This window comes from Glandiceps talaboti, chromosome 20 (assembly GCF_964340395.1).
Source record: "Glandiceps talaboti chromosome 20, keGlaTala1.1, whole genome shotgun sequence".
Classification (NCBI taxonomy): Eukaryota; Metazoa; Hemichordata; class Enteropneusta; family Spengelidae; genus Glandiceps; species Glandiceps talaboti.
Window position 1 is genome coordinate 7,798,183 of NC_135568.1, and position 19,816 is coordinate 7,817,998.

Genomic DNA, 19,816 nt, shown 5'->3' on the forward strand with positions numbered 1-19,816 from the left:
ACATTATTTATTAATTAATAAAATATATGATTTTGATACTTCAATTTTTTTTATCTTGAACATGCCTAAAAACATTAACAAAATGGCCGCCTCCATGGCTGCAACGATGTTCGTAAGGTCTCACATTTCAAGCGAAAACTGTTTTACAGAATGAGGATCTTGTTACCTAAATGACTGCAGAAGTGGTGTGAGACAATATACAGGTAAAGAAATATGAATGTCGTGAAATGGTGAGCTTAAACAAGTAGATTACGTTCCCCGGTGTGTAAGAGAGCTAGCACGCCCTCAATGGCCGCATTAGCGAACTACTCATTTTGATTTGGTCATATATATTGATTTCATTGTTGCTTATGAATTAAAATTAATAACATGACATTTGGGAGGAAAATGAAAGATATAAAAGGATCAATTCTTTAAAGTCTTCTATACATTATTTTACTATTGGAAAATTGAAATTTTGACAATACAAATGTGTCTTCCACATGTACAATGTATTGTATGTGAATAATTTCTAGAATAATTTCTATCTTCATCACTCGACACCAGTGTGACAAACATTTCTTACCAACCCTGGCCAATGTGTGCATTATATCAAGAATGCTATTCGTGACTAGTTATATAATAACACACCCCAGCAATATCACAGTTTAGTGCCTGTACAAGGGTTGGCATCCTTTACCAAAACTGTGATGATGCTCAATCCGATGGCAATCGGACATACCCTACATCAACATTGGGTTTCCTTATTTGTAACTAATTTAGATTTGCATTTAAAAGAGAAAAAAATACTCTTGTTCCCTTATATGTATAAAATTGCCACGTCAAATTTGCAAGATACAAATACTAGTACATGTACTTTCATTTCCTTAGTAATTATCATCAAATTTATCCAAGGGTCACACACATATCTGTATTCTTGATTGAAATTAGATTTCCTCCATTCTCTCTTCTCAGTAATAAGATGCAGAAATGGTGTTTATTTAGAGGGTAAATTCTTGTGAACAGAAATGGCACGTGGCATGAGATTTGTTTACCGAAGGTGTTCACCACTGAAAATATTGATTCTCACAGTACTGGTGTTTTTTCTTGTCACAGTACTTACTCTTGTTGCTATTCAAAAGGTAAGAAACCCACTGTGTATTTAGAGTGTTCCGCTTTTTTGTATGGACCTGCAGTGTTACTCTGTAAGTTAAATAAGAAATTAAAAAAATGATACTTTTTCGTTATACTTACATGTACATGTAGTTGTTGCTATTCAAAAGTTAAGAAACTTGTGTACATTGTCTGTACATTTTACAACAGAAAGGTCACATGAAAAAAAAACCGCTAAATTTTAAAAATTCATGTGTGAATTCACTGAATATTAAATATTTCCATCAACTGCATGTGTTATGAGGGGGTTGATAAATTTCCATGTTACATTTTTGGCCTCCATTTTGGGTTGACAAATGAACTGATTAAACCTCTAGAAAAATTATTTGACCACCTATTCTCCTGATTTTTTGCTAGTATCTATATAAATACTACAAAAGTTATCCAAGTAAAAAAAAAATCAGCACTGCAACTTTTAATATTTGATTACCAGTGTCTTTTAATGAGACAACCCAGGTGCACTCCAGTACTTTATTTGTACATTATTAAGATATCAAGAGGTGTGCATATGTGTTATGAGATCGGAGGTACGTACTTATCAATATGTATTGACATAAGAACGTAGATTTACATAGATATAGATTGCATTGTAGTAAATGAAAACTCTGTAAAGTGAAAATGACTACATTCCAAATAAAAAACTAACCAGGACTTTGATAAGTTTCATCAACGTTTCTCATTTCCTTCAGACACAAAGGAGGCACCTGCAGTTAAAAGAAAAACTTAAGAAGACTGAGGACCATGAAAGGAGAGAAATTAAAGCTGAACTTCCAGCTGCTGATAAAACAGATAATGTTAACAATTGTCAAACTTCAACAGACATTGTGTATTCACAGTTGATAAACAGAGATGTCTTAGGAGAGGTAGGTGATGTTATACCATGCACAGGCCAAGGTGAACAAAAATATATTGAATTTAAACTGTTGTTGTTCTACGTCATAGCAACATGCGTGTATGTCACAATGACGCATGACTATGTGAGTGATTCTGCTGTGTTCAAAATATGAGTCAAAATTGTCAATTTACTTAATTTAAATATAGTCAATTATGCTGACATACGTTATCACTCCCCATTGTGACCAATCAGTTTCAGTGCATTCTTTTTTAAGCAATCAGTTAATTTTCAAGCAAGATTAATCGTTTGCCATTACTAGCAATACAGCTGGTTTATGAGACAGCAAAGCAATGACATAGATCATGATGTAAACAGACTCGTAAATACAAATTTTATAGGTGGAAACCTTTTGACTGCAAACTGTCAGTCTTGTTCACGCTATGATAGATAATGTTGTGTGCATTAGTGAAATTTCTAATTCATACTTGTACTTGTAAGTTGTCTGTACATAATTGTGATGTTTCATTCGCTTTTTCTTAAATTTGTAGTCAGGCATTTCTGTATTACTGATATAACATTTGATGGCTCTTTTAAATCTTGGGTTTTGTAAATGTCTTTACTCACCCAGGACCTTTTCAACATTAAAACCAAAGATCTGACGATTTTGAAGAAGGTGTGTAATGCTATGGAAAGCTGTAAAGGTTTCAATACAAATGGATGGTTAAAGAAGAGTACATCAACTGTAATGAAAGCACAAACTGATCTGTACATCAAAGAACTAGGAGTGGTAAGTTTAAAGTGTTATGACTTTAACAAGGTTTATAACATGCTTGTCTGGATGCCACATGGTTTCTAACTAAACCATGTCTGGTCTAAGTCCCTTAATCAGCACAAAAAATTGTTCATCTAATCAGTGAACCCCAACTGTTAATAGTGATGTAAACAGTGTATAAGTAACATCCTGAGCTGACAAATATATCATATTTAGAAATTACATAACTGTCCACATAAACGTTAACTTTATGGGGGACTTTGTTATTGGTCAGAATTTTGTGATTGATTAACAAAGATATTGATGTTAATGACTGTGTGGGTGGCTGTGGATGAATTTTAAATTGTATCTCATGCATCTCAGGACTTCTAGAGTAATGACTTTGACTACTGTGAGTGGAGGTGTTTATGTACAAGAATGCATTTTAGTCGCTACTTATTTTCTAGTTTTTATTTTCCAGCAAAAGAAGCAAAATTTCCAGGTTTACAGTAGATGTGATTGGAAGAGGTTGAATTTGAGTAGAATGAATAGCTGTCATATGATTAGCGCCCTCTGGTGTTAGTAAAAGGGTAGATTACATGCACTGTTTTCTCTCACTACTACAGGTGCTTCCAGACTTATTTACAAAGCAACAGAAAATATTTCAATTAGAGTACAAAGAAATGAAAGACAATTTGAAGATCTATATTTATGATATCAACATTGGTGCTGATTTGAAATCTCCTAAAGATTACAAGTATGGAGTGGAAAGTGTCTTTATTGAGCTTCTTAGCCATAGTTCATTTGTAACCCAGGTAAGAATGTAGTGTGTGAGTATGGAGTGGAAAGTCTCTTTATTGAGCTTTTTAGCCATAGTTCATTTGTAACCCAGGTAAGAATGTCATGTGTGAGTATGGAGTGGAAAGTCTCTTTATAGAGCTTCTTAGCCATACATGTAGTTCATTTGTAACCCAGGTAAGAATGTAGTGTATAGTTATGGAGTTGAAAGTCCCTTTATTGAGCTTTTTAGCCATAGTTCATTTGTTACCCAGGTAAGAATGTCATGTGTGGTTATGGAGTTGAAAGTCCCTTTATTGAGCTTTTTAGCCATAGTTCATTTGTAACCCAGGTAAGAATGTCATGTGTGAGTATGGAGTGGAAAGTCCCTTTATTGAGCTTCTTAGCCATAGTTCATTTGTTACCCAGGTAAGAATGTAGTGTGTGGTTATGGAGTGGAAAGTCCCTTTATTGAGCTTCTTAGCCATAGTTCAATTGCTACCCAGGTAAGAATGTCATGTGTGAGTATGGAGTTGAAAGTCTCTTTATTGAGCTTCTTAGCCATAGTTCATTTGTAACCCAGGTAAGAATGTCATGTGTGAGTATGGAGTGGAAAGTCTCTTTATTGAGCTTCTTAGCCATAGTTCATTTGTAACCCAGGTAAGAATGTCATGTGTGAGTATGGAGTGGAAAGTCTCTTTATAGAGCTTCTTAGCCATAGTTCATTTGTAACCCAGGTAAGAATGTCATGTGTGAGTATGGAGTGGAAAGTCTCTTTATTGAGCTTCTTAGCCATAGTTCATTTGTAACCCAGGTAAGAATGTCATGTGTGAGTATGGAGTGGAAAGTCTCTTTATTGAGCTTCTTAGCTATAGTTCATTTGTAACCCAGGTAAGAATGTCATGTGTGAGTATGGAGTGGAAAGTCTCTTTATTGAGCTTCTTAGCCATAGTTCATTTGTAACCCAGGTAAGAATGTCGTGTGTGAGTATGGAGTGGAAAGTCTCTTTATTGAGCTTCTTAGCCATAGTTCATTTGTAACCCAGGTAAGAATGTCATGTGTGAGTATGGAGTGGAAAGTCTCTTTATTGAGCTTCTTAGCCATAGTTCATTTGTAACCCAGGTAAGAATGTCATGTGTGAGTATGGAGTTGAAAGTCTCTTTATTGAGCTTCTTAGCCATAGTTCATTTGTAACCCAGGTAAGAATGTCGTGTGTGAGTATGGAGTGGAAAGTCTCTTTATTGAGCTTCTTAGCCATAGTTCATTTGTAACCCAGGTAAGAATGTAGTGTGTGGTTATGGAGTGGAAAGTCCCTTTATTGAGCTTCTTAGCCATAGTTCATTTGTAACCCAGGTAAGAATGTCATGTGTGAGTATGGAGTGGAAAGTCTCTTTATAGAGCTTCTTAGCCATAGTTCATTTGTAACCCAGGTAAGAATGTCATGTGTGAGTATGGAGTGGAAAGTCTCTTTATTGAGCTTCTTAGCCATAGTTCATTTGTAACCCAGGTAAGAATGTCATGTGTGAGTATGGAGTGGAAAGTCCCTTTATTGAGCTTCTTAGCCATAGTTCATTTGTTACCCAGGTAAGAATGTCATGTGTGAGTATGGAGTGGAAAGTCTCTTTATTGAGCTTCTTAGCCATAGTTCATTTATAACCCAGGTAAGAATGTCATGTGTGGTTATGGAGTGGAAAGTCCCTTTATTGAGCTTCTTAGCTATAGTTCATTTGTAACCCAGGTAAGAATGTCATGTGTGAGTATGGAGTTGAAAGTCTCTTTATTGAGCTTCTTAGCCATAGTTCATTTGTAACCCAGGTAAGAATGTCATGTGTGAGTATGGAGTGGAAAGTCTCTTTATTGAGCTTCTTAGCCATAGTTCAATTGCTACCCAGGTAAGAATGTCATGTGTGAGTATGGAGTGGAAAGTCTCTTTATTGAGCTTCTTAGCCATAGTTCATTTGTAACCCAGGTAAGAATGTCATGTGTGGTTATGGAGTGGAAAGTCTCTTTATTGAGCTTCTTAGCCATAGTTCAATTGCTACCCAGGTAAGAATGTCATGTGTGAGTATGGAGTGGAAAGTCTCTTTATTGAGCTTCTTAGCCATAGTTCATTTGTAACCCAGGTAAGAATGTCATGTGTGAGTATGGAGTGGAAAGTCTCTTTATAGAGCTTCTTAGCCATAGTTCATTTGTTACCCAGGTAAGAATGTCATGTGTGAGTATGGAGTGGAAAGTCTCTTTATAGAGCTTCTTAGCCATAGTTCATTTGTAACCCAGGTAAGAATGTCATGTGTGAGTATGGAGTGGAAAGTCCCTTTATTGAGCTTCTTAGCCATAGTTCATTTGTAACCCAGGTAAGAATGTCATGTGTGGTTATGGAGTGGAAAGTCTCTTTATTGAGCTTCTTAGCCATAGTTCATTTGTAACCCAGGTAAGAATGTCGTGTGTGAGTATGGAGTGGAAAGTCCCTTTATTGAGCTTCTTAGCCATAGTTCATTTGTAACCCAGGTAAGAATGTCATGTGTGAGTATGGAGTGGAAAGTCCCTTTATTGAGCTTCTTAGCCATAGTTCATTTGTTACCCAGGTAAGAATGTCATGTGTGAGTATGGAGTGGAAAGTCTCTTTATTGAGCTTCTTAGCCATAGTTCATTTGTAACCCAGGTAAGAATGTCATGTGTGAGTATGGAGTGGAAAGTCTCTTTATCGAGCTTCTTAGCCATAGTTCATTTGTAACCCAGGTAAGAATGTAGTGTGTGGTTATGGAGTGGAAAGTCTCTTTATAGAGCTTCTTAGCCATAGTTCATTTGTAACCCAGGTAAGAATGTAGTGTGTGGTTATGGAGTGGAAAGTCTCTTTATAGAGCTTCTTAGCCATAGTTCATTTGTAACCCAGGTAAGAATGTCGTGTGTGAGTATGGAGTGGAAAGTCCCTTTATTGAGCTTCTTAGCCATAGTTCATTTGTAACCCAGGTAAGAATGTCGTGTGTGAGTATGGCGTGGAAAGTCTTTTTATTGAGCTTCTTAGCCATAGTTCATTTGTAACCCAGGTAAGAATGTCATGTGTGAGTATGGAGTGGAAAGTCTTTTTATAGAGCTTCTTAGCCATAGTTCATTTGTAACCCAGGTAAGAATGTAGTGTGTGAGTATGGAGTGGAAAGTCTCTTTATAGAGCTTCTTAGCCATAGTTCATTTGTTACCCAGGTAAGAATGTTGTGTATAGTTATGGAGTTGAAAGTCCCTTTATTGAGCTTCTTAGCCATAGTTCATTTGTAACCCAGGTAAGAATGTAGTGTATGGCTTACTACCACATATTTCATCTTACTTTACATGAACAGGAACAAAAGGAGGAAGACTACGGTTTTCTGAACGTCTAAATATTAACTGTTTCTTGTACTTGGCATAACAAGCAGTGGACTTTGGTGATTAGTGGAAAGTAATATTCTGAGCAATAGAAATTGTACTTTTTGATGTAAACACAGATGGAAACTTTTGATGTACGCAATTTTCATTGAATCATTCTAAGGTATCACATTAATTGTCTTCCTTAATTAATTCTTCTCTCCGTTTCAGTCAAACAGACAAACTAAAGTTACTAAAACCCAACCTCTAATGTCAAAACATACATCTATTTGTGAATTCTTAATGTCCAGATTTGTGATGGTTGAAAGTTGAAGACCCATATAAGTTATGTATCTCGTATTTTCCATGGCTGTGAACATAAAGAAGTATCAGAATAAACTAGCAATGATTATGAATACTTCATCAATCGCGAGAATGGAAAGTGTAAATTGTGTGTGATCATCATATGATGTGACAAAATTAATGATGTGCTTTCATTTGAATTTTCAGGATCCCCATGATGCAACATTTTTCTTCATCCCATCTCGATGTACGGCATATAGATACTCAGTTGCAGATCGCCAACAAGGTGGTCAGATAGCTGAAAAGACTATGAAAGATATTGTGCAATATATTAAAAGCAGGTAAGAGTCATCTCAAAATATCACATGGATTGAAAAGATAAAATTTTGTATGGTGAGGAGGGGGGGGGGGGGGGGGGTTGGACTTTCTTTGAATATTACATAGGGAAAAAAATATTAATGGGGAGGGGTTGTTGTTTGTGTTGACTTTCCCAAAATACCACTTGGTCATAATAAACCACACTAAAATATGGCTTTTAAGGGAAATTGTAACAATACCGCCCCATTTCATCTCCATACAAAACTTTGTTAATTACATAAAATCATGTTAAGTATCTCTGACAGGATGATTTGGATATCTTTGATGGATGCTTTTTCAAAAATTGAATGTAGTTACTTTGTAAAGTAAAAGTTCTCAAAGTCTGTTTTGTAATTTAGCTATCCATACTTAGATAATTTTGTTTGTAAATTTTGGGACCTTACATACCTGGACCATTTGCAATGTCATTTGTAATTTTAAGATTCTCTGTCCTTTTCACAGTTATCCATACTGGGATGGCAGTCTAGGCAGTGACCATTTCTACATATGTAGTCATGATATGGGTGCTGAAGTGAGTAACCAAGCTGATACCAATCTACTTAAGAATTCTATAGCATTAGTCAATACTGCTGACTACCAAGACATTCACTTTATTCCCCACAAGGTAAGATGTTGTCATCAACTATAGAATGAACCTAATCCATAATGTATTAAACCCCAGCTAATTCTTTGTATCTTCCTCTCCAGCATTTTTTGATGACAAAGCGTGGTGAAATCTGACAACCCATATGACAAAGTCAGTTGTTGAAATTCTTTTTACTCAGAGCACTGAGACTGACAATAGTATGTGTTAGTTTTGAGTATGAGTGTAAGTGTGTGTCTGTGTGTGTGTGTGTGTGTGTGTGTGTGTGTTTGTGTGTGGTTGTGTGTGTGAGTTTGTATGTATGTATGTATGTGTGTGTGTGTGTTTGTGTTTGTGTGTGTTTATGTGTGTTTATGTGTGTGTATGTGTGTGTGTTTATGTGTGTGTGTGTGTGTGTGTGTGTGTGTGTGTGTATGCATGTCCATGTGTCTGTATCTGTGTATTTCATATATGTGTGATTGTGTATCCATCTATGTAAAAGACATTCATTGTCTGATATTATGACTATTATGTTAGTACTTGTACTATAGGTGGCTAGTGTGAGGATGATAATTGCTCTTAGGAAAATGAATAAACGCTTTGTACATGAAATTGTGATATTTTGGCAAGTCTAAGATTTAAACTCAAAAGCTACTGAGCAGATTTGTCTGGTGTTAGGTTTGGATACGGACTGAATTGACCTTAAAATTGTATCTCAGTTTATGTCCTGGTTAGCAATTTATGCATCTCACGAAATCAGTTAGAAAAGTAATTAAATGTGTCTTCATTCTAAATATACCATTGAAGTATATGCTGCATCATGCTATCATAAGTGTTCACGCAATCATTTCTGAATGTCCATATCTTTCTGTCTTATATCTATATTCATCTATCTGTCTATCTAACTAAAATGTATATATCTATCTACAATATCTCTCTCTCTCTCTCTCTCAAACTAACAAGCCATTATCATCATATTTAACAGGACATATCACTACCACCACATCCTGGTAAACCACCCATCATTTTACCAGAAGTGGGTAAAGGTGGTAGAGATACTAACCGTTCATTAAGAACTACTCTGGTGTTCTTTGCTGGTACTCTAGACAGGTAACTAACTTAATAAATCTTTTAGTCGAAATCTTGGCTGTATAAGAACAATTCTGTAGACACCATAAACTGGCACTGATAAAGTGAAAGATTTTATTCATAGTCTCATAAATCTGCAATGTTTTGAGTTTAAAATTCACTTATAGTTTCTGTAAGGAAAATGTTGTCCTTTATTTTCCCCACCAGTTATTATTATTATTATTATTATTATTATTATTACAGTCTGTAGTTGTCCTTTGTGTGGCTTTTGTGTTCACTTGACTCTTTCGCAATCACTCACTCAGGTTATTATTTTCCATAATTGTGGATTTTTTTAAATCATTTTATTCGAATAAAGAATGAAAAATGTCTGTCATTTGGTCTATACATATCATTGTTTCACACAGGATCTTATTCCTCCAAAAATCACTGATAACAGAGTCAATGAAACAAGTTCTCACAAACTGATTATTAGCAGTAGTAGGTTCTTCGACTTAAGATAGCAAGATTGAATGAACACAGTTTCTTGCTACCATTTGTCTTGTAAGAAATGAACTATCATGTCACCATGCATATATTGAATGCAGATGTCAAATCATTTGCACCCATGTGTAATAAGTAAATGGTTTTGTTTTTTCATGAAGACAAACTGTAGCAAAAAATCCAGATCTTGCTATCTTAGTGTAGAACATGTAGTATTCCTCAAAACAAACTTCATTGAGTAATGATAACTAAATGAGTAAACTAGCTACAGTGTATAATAATTAACCTTAAAGAATTCTGTCTTTTTCATCAAGGAAAAGTCACTCATTCAGAAGTTGTATCTTTACTGAATATATCAAACTACCCAAACTTTACCCTACTTCCAATATACTTAATATATATGGTATATACAGTCATCATAGAAGGATGGCTGGTCACTAAATGAAATTATCATCATTGTCATGGTAATGCAGGAGTATACACAGTTTTTTATTACGTTTTTCTCTTTTTTTAATACTAGTACCATTTATAAGTTCTAGCTCTAGTAAATGTCAACAACGGCACAATCTACGTACTATGATAGTTTAATATGTACATGTACACCATTAATTGTAAGATGTCTGAATTAATTATGATTATTACTATATATAATTATTACATATGTACCAGAGATTACTTGAACGATGCATGCGCATACTAGTGGTATTTTTGCTGCAGTGCAATGCAGAAAATATTATTGCATACCCACATGCAAATGATATGCAAATGAGGGTGCAATCGTTCATTGTACACAAAAGCATGCATCGCACAGTATCATTTTTACAGCACTTTTGCTGTTGTGGATAAGCATATTATGTAATAATAACAGAACCCCATGCCAAGTGAGTTCTAGTGTGGGTACTCAGTATTTGCACTCGTGCTTGCAGTGTTTTCTGCTGCACTTTCACTCATTATGCTCATGAAAGATACAGCTGCAGAGAACATACACTGCAAGCACTTGTGTAAATACCCTGGTATACCACACTTGCATTCACACATCATGGTGTTCTGCCATATTATTGTAACTGGTAAAATACACACAACATTTTTGACATATTGAACAGTGTCCTTACTAAGGTTTAGGAACCCAGATAACAAATGGGGTGTCATAATCTGGTAAAATTTACTCACATTTCACATACTTTGTACTGTAATCTTTTCTGAAGTAACTGATAGCAGAATCTTAGGTATAATTTACCTACCTATCATGTCAAAAAAAAAGAGAGTGAGAAAATAGGGGAAAGTGGGTAAGTTTTTACAACCCTTAACAAAAACACTCTAAGTTAATTGTATAATGTGTGTCATTACAACACTAAGTCTTGTGTTACACCATAGGCAGCATGTGTGTTCAATATAAAAACAATGTGACTCTATGTCTCAACAAAATTCAAATTTTGGAGGTTTTCAAAAACTTTGATAACATTCACCGTTTTTAGGAAGCATATCATCTGGTCAATGAAAAATATCCAATAATCATGTTCTGTCATAAATTAGAAGAGAAGCCGTAACAATCACCTGAAAATGTTCTAATTTCACTTGCAAGAATTTTGTACACATTTTTGTCACATTAGTACAAAAAGTTATTCACAAAAAATTTTAATTTAATTCCTACATAAGTTGATAATGTTGTTATATTGTTGAGAAGAATTCAATTTCAACTGAAAAAGATTTGATCAGAAAAAAAAAACATGTTTAGTTAAACATGCAACTGGCGGCACCTGGGACCCTATTTTGCATATGACTGACTGTATGTTTGGAGGTGGAGAAGTTGTGATGACTCACTGGCAAGTAATCACAAAAATATAAACATTCCCTATATCTGGGTTTTTCACATGCAAATGTCGCATATTTGAATAATCCTGAATGACACACAATCTAAGCAGCTGTTTGCAGGGGAATTTGTCTCATTTGGAAAGTTTTTTTCATTCTATGAAACAAACAGACTGATTTTCAACTAATTTGTGTATCAAGTTACCATCCTATGACATTCACAAACAATTTGTACATGATACATGACCTGTGTGTTTCTCGGAGCACAGAAAAAATGCTGAAAACAAGACCCAGAAGCTAGTGCTCTGTACAGCAGTTTGAATTTCCCGCATTTGCATAGATTAGCCATAATCCTCTTTATATAGGGCAGTTCTGTCTTTAAAGTTTGTGCAATATTCATCAATATTGTACAGATTATCTTTAATATTATCAGTGATTCAAATGGTTGTCATAGTTACACTGCAAGGTACATTTTCTGTCAATGTTTTGGATCTCAGTCAGTTTACACAGGTTAGTACAGTATCCATACAGTCTTTGTCATGATGCTATGCAAACGCTTTGATACAATGGTTGCCATAGTTACACTGCAAAGTACATCATCTGTCAATGTTTTGGATCTTAGTCAGTTTTACACAGGGTAGTACACTATATATATACACACTGTCTGTCATATTATTACTGCACAAACACTTTGATGCAGTGGTTGCCATAGTTACATCATCTCTCAGTGTGGATCTCAGTCAGTTTACACAGGGTAGTACAGTATCTATACACACTGTCTTTGTCATGTTATTACTGTACAAAACCTTTGATGCAATGGTTGCCATAGTTACACTGTAATGTACATCATTTGTCAATGGTGTGGATCTCAGTCAGTTTACAGAGGTTAGTACAGTATCTATACACACTAGCTTGTCATTGTTGTGTTATTACTGTACAAACACTTTGATGCAGCAGTTGTCCCTGTCAGTGACAACAATCCTGCAAGGTACATCATCTGTCAATGCTATACCATAGGGATGATTCAACCCATCCTCATCACTATCAATACGACACACAAACTGACCAGTGATGTCAAACTTCTGTACTCTATGCACATCACTTACATACACATATGTATCATTCTCAATGGCCACCCCTCTTGGGGAATTCAGCTGACCATTCCCTTTACCATGGCAACCAAAACTAAACAAATATTTGCCATCTGGTGTAAACACCTGGATGTTATGATTTTCACCATCTACTACAAATACCCTTCCCTTACTGTCAATTGCCAAGTGTCTGGGGCAACTGAATTGACCCTTACCTTTACCCTTTGACCCAAATGACCCAATATACTTGCCATACTGTGTGTACATCCTCATACAATTCCCAGCCCAGTCTGTGACATAAACTTTACCATCTACAGGACTGATAGCTACACCATAGGGATCTTCCAGTTCATTTTGTCCAAAGCATCTGATGACATTTCCATTCTCACTACTAACTACTATTTGTTTATTTCCCTCATCTACACTATAGTATATATTATCATTTGATACAGCAATGTCACATGGTTTATACTTATTCTTAAATTGTGTAAATGTCAAGATTTTCTTAAATCTTCCATCTCTGGTTGTTACTTGTAATCTGTTGTTCCACCTGTCTGCTGTGACAATGTCTCTGTCTCTGTTAATAGCAACACCCCAAGGACTATTGTACTCTCCTTCCCCACTTCCTTGACTGCCAATTGTCTTGACCAACCCTTTGATGACAGGAATGATGACAGGACTACCTGGTATTTCTTGATCTCCTATTGTCATGGTAACTTGATATTTACCATCCATCTGTCCAAGCACTGTCACTCTGTGAGTACCATCTCTGTTATCTGTTACTTTGATGTCTTCCCATGATCCACTCGGTTTCTTGACCTTGGCTTTGACTTCTTGACTGGGTACGACTTGTTTTCCTTTAGAATCTCTGGTTGTGATTAGTAGGTTTGCAGAGTCACCTTTCAGGAGTTGTTTAGGAATGTTCTCAACTGTACATTGTGGTATACAGACATCCTGTGTTATAATCAGTTTTCCAAGAATTTCCTGTTCAACAAGATCAGTAGTGGGACAAAATAATTTCATTCCCTCCTGTGGCAGTGGTTTGGTTTCCATGGTGATGAGGTGTTGGATACGATCTGTAGCTTCTTTCTTGGTAGACAGAAGTTGAACAGCGTTCCCATGATGCATCAGTGTTTCTATATAACCGCATGTACTCTTAATGTTACCATGTTTTAATTCCAACTCATCAATGTCCACTGCTGCACTTTTGATTTTCATTCCATAGTCTCTGTTCAACTCATCTACCAATCTCTTTTCCTCTTTCTCCATTTTGTTGATTGTTTCTTCTGCTGTCTTTCTCAGAGTCTTGTCTTCTTCTTGTGCGCTCATTTTCAATTTCTTCAATTTGTCCGCTGCTCGCATTCTCAATTTCCTCACATCTTCTTCAAATTTCATTCTCAACATCTTGACTTCTTCTTCTTCTTTCATTCCCACTTCCGTCTCTTCCCTATCTGCTCTCATCCTCACCTTTTTTGATTCTTCATCTGCTTTCATACTCACTTTCTTCACTTTCTCATTTGCCGTTATTTTCACTTTGACCTCCTCACCTTTCCACTTATCTTTTAAACGAGTGTGTGTCTGCTTAGCTAGAGTTTTACTCTTCTCTGCTTCCTGTTCTTTCACTTTCAATTTGTCAACCATGTCTTTCAACTGTTTGTGATATTCATCTGCCACATCTTTCAAGTCTCTGTGGGAATGTTCCGGTATACGGTGATTGACTATAGTACAGGCTGTACAGACAGATACCTGACAAGTTTCACAGTAGAATTCAATCTCATTCTTAGGATGGATACTACAGCACTCTGTTTGTAGAACTATTGGTCTGGTTAACTCTGTTGTTCTATATTCTTCAATGGTGAGAAGTTGATGTGATTTTGTTGCTGACAATTTTTTATGTACTTTCATACAACTTCTACAAAGATGATCTTGACATTCTACACACCTGTGAGTGGCTGTATTCTCTTCACATCCATCACACTGGATTGGACCACCCTTAGATGACTCCAGTAGTCTGTGATAGATTTCAATCAGATTGTTCATGAAGAAATTAGACGTCAGTTTTGACACACCTCCAATTGGGAGAGGATATACATTTCTGCATGAGGGACATTCCAGGGACCCTTTCTTCTTATAAAGTGTCTCTAAGCAACTCTCACAGAATGTATGTAGACATGGTAGAATTTTAGGATCCTTAAACTGTTCCAGACAGATTGTACAACATAGGAATTCTTCACCAACTTCATCCAAAATTTTAGATTCAACGGACACAGCCATGTTGTTAGGTTGTATGAACTTTACAAGTAGGTGTACTACTAAGTCAGTACATTTAACTCCCTAGTCAGTTCTAAATTACAAAATATATATACGTCAAAGTGCCTTTCTGTTGTTACCATTAAATACATTGAATTCTGATTGGAGATATTTCATCAACCTAGGGGCTCCTCTATAGCATACCTCAAACTGCAAAGAATTGTGGGACTGAATGTTCTTCTAGGAATTGAACAATGCAACCAACATCACCAACAGGTCAAAGGTTATCTGCTCAAGAAAGATGCACTATTCAGAGTGCTTGCATGGTCACTGAAGTATGACATGGTGTGATGTGTATTCATTTTATACACTGACATGTTTTAGATAATTTTTGCAAACTCTTCAACTATGTCCACCTCAATAAAGTTACTAAAAAATGTAAAATCATAGCCCAAAAATGCATTCTTTTCACTATTGCCAGGATATGTGTAGTTTGATATTAATGATAAGTATATTGTACATGTTTGTATTTCTAAATGTTAGTAAATCTTAAATACCTAGTTTCAAACTCCATTCAGTACCTATAAAACCTTATAAAATTCAATTTTACTGTAAATTTAAAATAGTCCTTACATTAAATTTGAAATTTTTTAAAAAGAAAATGGAATTATTCAAAATATGGAGAGATTTATTGTCTAAGTTTCAAAATGATCGTAAAGATAGTAAAAACACACAATGTCAGTTTGTACTGAATGTATTTTAAATTATATCAAAGGCATGTAGTACCAGGCATCATACAGGTGTACCATGACCTGTATGACTGCTATGACCAACCTGACATATTGTATTTGTTCTTTTTTATAAACCCATTTTAGCTGCAATGGATAGCTAGACCAGAGACTTGATTACCAGACACTGACATGACTGACTGACTGACTGACTGACTGACTGTCTGTCTGTCTGTCTGACTGACTGACTGACTGACTGATTGACTGACTGACTGACTGTCTGACTGACTGACTGTCTGACTGTCTGTCTGACTAACTGACTGACTGACTGTATTAAGTCAGACAGCCAAGTCTCTTGGGTAATAATAGACAGCATCAGACTTTCCTATCTGTCAATTGATCAAAAGCCATTTCTCTGACATCTGGAGATCATTTAAAAAGTGGTCACTCCATGTCATGGTCATACATTTGAAAAATGGCCGCTATATATCTCATACATTTCAAAAATGGCTGCTACATATTCAAACATTTCAAAAATGGCTGTTTCAATGTCATACATTTCAAAAATGGCTGCTATATATCTCATACGTTTCAAAAATGGCTGCTACAATGTCATAAATTTATAAATGGCTGCAACATGTCATATATTTTTTTTTAAATGGCTGCTATATATTCAAACATTTCAAAAATGGCTGCTACATATTCAAACATTTCAAAAATGGCTGCTACAGCAATGTCATACATTTCAAAAATGGCCGCAACATGTCAGAGGAATTATTTTAAAGATCCAGTTTTTTCATCTGTAACTATAAAAAATATCATGTTTATTTTGCCACTCTGCATTTATCACAGCAGGTGAGCAAATCCAGTGATCCTACCCAGTTTTTACAATTATGACTACTCCATTAGACATCAAAACATTATAAGAAACACGGTGACCATACCAATCAAATGCTGTGTTCCACACTCACTGATTACCAGCATTAAAGAAAAGATAATTAACAATAATTAACCCAAGACAATTATGTATTATAACATGAAGTTGTATTCTGATTTTTTTTTATACATTATGTCATTAAAAAATCAAGACCACCAAATCTGAGTGTATGACCACCAGATTAGTACAGTCACTGGTACATTGACTGCCAATTTCAAAATGTATTTGATTACCCCTGAATAGGCAACTTTTGAACCTGCCATGTTGAATGATGCATCATGGGAAATACAATAATAATAATAAATATGAATCAATCAGTATTGTAAACAATATTGTTACATTGTTTGTAACCACAACTAAGTATTTCATAGTTACCCTGATCATTGTAGGAGGTTTATTCTATCAATAGCTCCAGATTAGGTATTATGATAACAGCAGACATTCCCATAGTCCTTTGCATCTGAGCATGCTCAGTCTGGAGTGCAAGTTCCCTATTGGGTAATTATTCATAATTTAATAAATCATGACATCAGATTGGACCGTTGGGCCATTACATTTCTATAGTCACTGGTCCAGGCAGCACCAGTTTTAAGATCAATGTATTCACCCATGTATCATAGTACTAAGTATGTCAGTTTCATTTTCAGAGGCCGTATCCGTCCAGTTTTTGATAAACTTTGGTCCAAGGATCCTGACTTCAAGTTAATAGATGGCATACTGACAGATGAAAGCTACCATCACCTTCTCACAACTAGCAAATATTGTCTTATTCTCCGTGGCAACAGAGTAAGTCACTCTATTCTTCTCTGGTTCTTTCACATCAAAAGTAAAGTTGGTTATGTTGGTAAAAGTCTGCAGTGTTGTACATGATCTTTAGTCATAAAATAAATTTGGAAATTGGTTGAATGGTCACCACATGAGCAGTGCCGTAGTGTTGAAAAGCAGGAGAAACCGGAGTATGGTCACTACATGAGCAGTGCTCTAGTGTTGAAAAGCAGGAGAAACCGGAGTACCTGGAGAAAACCTGTGTTGTTCGACAGGGTCAAACTTAGCATCACCCTTCTTACATACAGACCTGGTTAATTTTTAATCAAACCCAGCCAACACCAAGCGGGTTTGAACCCAGACTGCAGTGGTATGAGCACAGGGAACAGGACAAATAATCAGTTTTGTTATCGCGATTTTCCGGATTTCTAATATTATTTGCTGTATATTTCAAATAAAGTTTCCTCTCACTGTTTTTTTCTTTCTATTTCCTATCTGATATCAATGTCTTATCGGAGCTTATCAGCTTTGCATTAATTAGTAGCTTACTAATTCAAGAACAAACCCACTAGTTATTTGCCCAATTAGCGCATTAAGCCGTGAGTGTAAACATCCACTGATCCCACTAATGGTGTTGGGCAAATAACTGATTGATTGATTGATTGATTGATTGATTGATCGATCAATTGTATTTCGTCAAGGTATGGAGCCCTAGATTAATGGATGCTGTATGGTTTGGCTGTGTTCCAGTCATTATTGCAGACTACTATCATCTCCCACTACAAGGTTTCCTGGACTGGAAAAAATTTGCCGTTATTATACCAGAAGCACAGGTATGTAGAGATTTGCCATCATTGTACCAGAAACACAGGTATGTAGAGATTTGCCATCATTCTACCAGAGACACAGGTATGTAGAGATTTGCCATCATTTTACCAGAAACACAGGTATGTAGAGATTTGCAATCATTGTAGTAGACACACAGGTATGTAGAGATTTGCAATCATTGTACCAGAGATGCAGGTAATAGACAAAAGCAAAACAAGAAAGTCACTGGATACTATTTTGTCACAATAACAAGACATCAGTCTCCATCTGTGTGGGATTTGGGCAAGTAACAAATCTTTTATCACAATTTGTTCAAAGGTTATGTACAAAAATTAATAGTGAACTGGGCTTGTTTTTATAAGCATTGTGTGTTACAGCAAAATTAAAACATGCATTATTTGTTAAATATCATTCAAATATCTTTATACTAGTCCCAAAAAAAACCAGTACTACATTATTTATACCAAGTTGAACACAATCAAGCAGATAATATGGGATTTATACCCTGGTTGTACTATGTCATGTCAATTTGCATTTCTGCCACTTGTCTGCAGTGTTGGAATGTGATTCAAAACATTCAAAGTCACCATTACTCCTTCAGATATTTAATAAATCACGATCATTTCTTGTGCAACTATACTTCCAGCCTGGGGATTTTTCTTCATTCAGCCATATTGAAATATGAGTGACCTAAGGGGTCTTGTCACTTTGGGTTGAAGACTTGGACATCTATTATATTTTACTATATTATATATCTAATTGTCCACAGGTAGCTGATGTCAAATCTATTTTACTATCGATTTCATCTGAAGAGCTTTCGAAGAAGCAAACAGTACTGTCTCAAGTGTATACCTACTTTGCATGGAATAACCCACCGAAGCCATATGATGCTTTTCATATGGTACTGTATGAACTGTGGCAGAAACGACATACAGTACGCTATGCGTGAACTATGGTGGAAATGATGCATTGTACGTACGCTATGTGTGGACTATGGCAAAAACAACATATTATACACTTTGTGTGAACAATGGCAGAAACGACATATAGTATACTATGCGTGAACTGTGGTGGAAAAGATGCATCGTATGTACGCTATGTGTGGACTGTGGTGGAAATGATGCACTGTGCACTATGTGTGGACTATGGCAAGAACCACATATTATACACTGTGTGAACTGTGGCAGAAATGACATATACATGTAGTACGCTATGTGTGAACTATAGTGGAAATTATGCTCAGTTAAGTGCCCTATGTGTGGATTATGACAGAAACAACATTTACATGTAGTACATTATGTGTGAATAACAATAACAAGCTGTGTGTGTGTGTGTGTGTGTGTGTGTGTGTGTGTGTGTGTGTGTGTGTGTGTGCAGTGTGTGAACTATGGTGGAAACAACATATAGAACGCTATGTATGAACTATGACTAAAACCAACATATGATACGTCGCTATCTTGGGACTATGGCCGAAACAACATATAATATGGTACATGTATGTGTGAACTACATGGAAGAAACGACATATAGTACGCATGCTGTCCATAAACAATGGTAGAAGTAGCATATGCTATGGATGATCTATAACAGAAATGGTATTCTGTGTGTGAATTGTGACAGAAACAACATATAATATGTATGTAAGAACTATGCTAGAAACCTCTTAATATGCTGTGCATGAGTTACAGCAACAAACAATGTACATGAATACATTACATATACATGTATACGTATACCGA

The 19,816-nt window shown here is 35.8% G+C and overlaps 2 protein-coding genes across 2 annotated transcripts; one reads left to right on the forward strand and one right to left on the reverse strand.

Annotated features, from left to right (window-relative positions):
- Positions 1 to 82: 82 nt before the first annotated feature.
- LOC144451028 (uncharacterized) lies at positions 83 to 19,214 on the forward strand. Its single transcript, XM_078141787.1, has 11 exons — positions 83 to 112; positions 1,002 to 1,121; positions 1,842 to 2,015; positions 2,616 to 2,774; positions 3,365 to 3,553; positions 7,365 to 7,498; positions 7,977 to 8,139; positions 9,083 to 9,207; positions 17,132 to 17,270; positions 17,951 to 18,082; positions 18,847 to 19,214. The coding sequence occupies exons 1-11, from the start codon at positions 83 to 85 to the stop codon at positions 19,024 to 19,026; spliced, it is 1,545 nt and encodes a 514-aa protein (XP_077997913.1). The 3' UTR covers positions 19,027 to 19,214.
- On the reverse strand, positions 9,455 to 14,857 carry LOC144450445 (tripartite motif-containing protein 2-like). The gene is made up of 2 exons (XM_078141047.1): positions 14,117 to 14,857; positions 9,455 to 13,885 (listed from the first exon to the last, which is right to left on the reverse strand). Exons 1-2 carry the CDS (start codon positions 14,841 to 14,843, stop codon positions 12,408 to 12,410), a joined length of 2,205 nt encoding a protein of 734 aa, XP_077997173.1. The 5' UTR covers positions 14,844 to 14,857; the 3' UTR covers positions 9,455 to 12,407.
- Positions 19,215 to 19,816: the final 602 nt, after the last annotated feature.

Excerpts from the sequence above, each read along its gene's own strand:
- LOC144451028 (XM_078141787.1), top strand. The coding sequence starts at position 83 with ATGGCCGCCTCCATGGCTGCAACGATGTTC. Across the intron at positions 8,140-9,082 it reads TTCACTTTATTCCCCACAAG|GACATATCACTACCACCACA; the intron begins GTAAGATGTTGT and ends CATATTTAACAG. Across the intron at positions 9,208-17,131 it reads TTTGCTGGTACTCTAGACAG|AGGCCGTATCCGTCCAGTTT; the intron begins GTAACTAACTTA and ends TTTCATTTTCAG.
- LOC144450445 (XM_078141047.1), bottom strand. The coding sequence starts at position 14,843 with ATGGCTGTGTCCGTTGAATCTAAAATTTTGGATGAAGTTGGTGAAGAA. Across the intron at positions 13,886-14,116 it reads TTTAAAAGATAAGTGGAAAG|AAGAAGACAAGACTCTGAGA; the intron begins GTGAGGAGGTCA and ends TGAGCGCACAAG.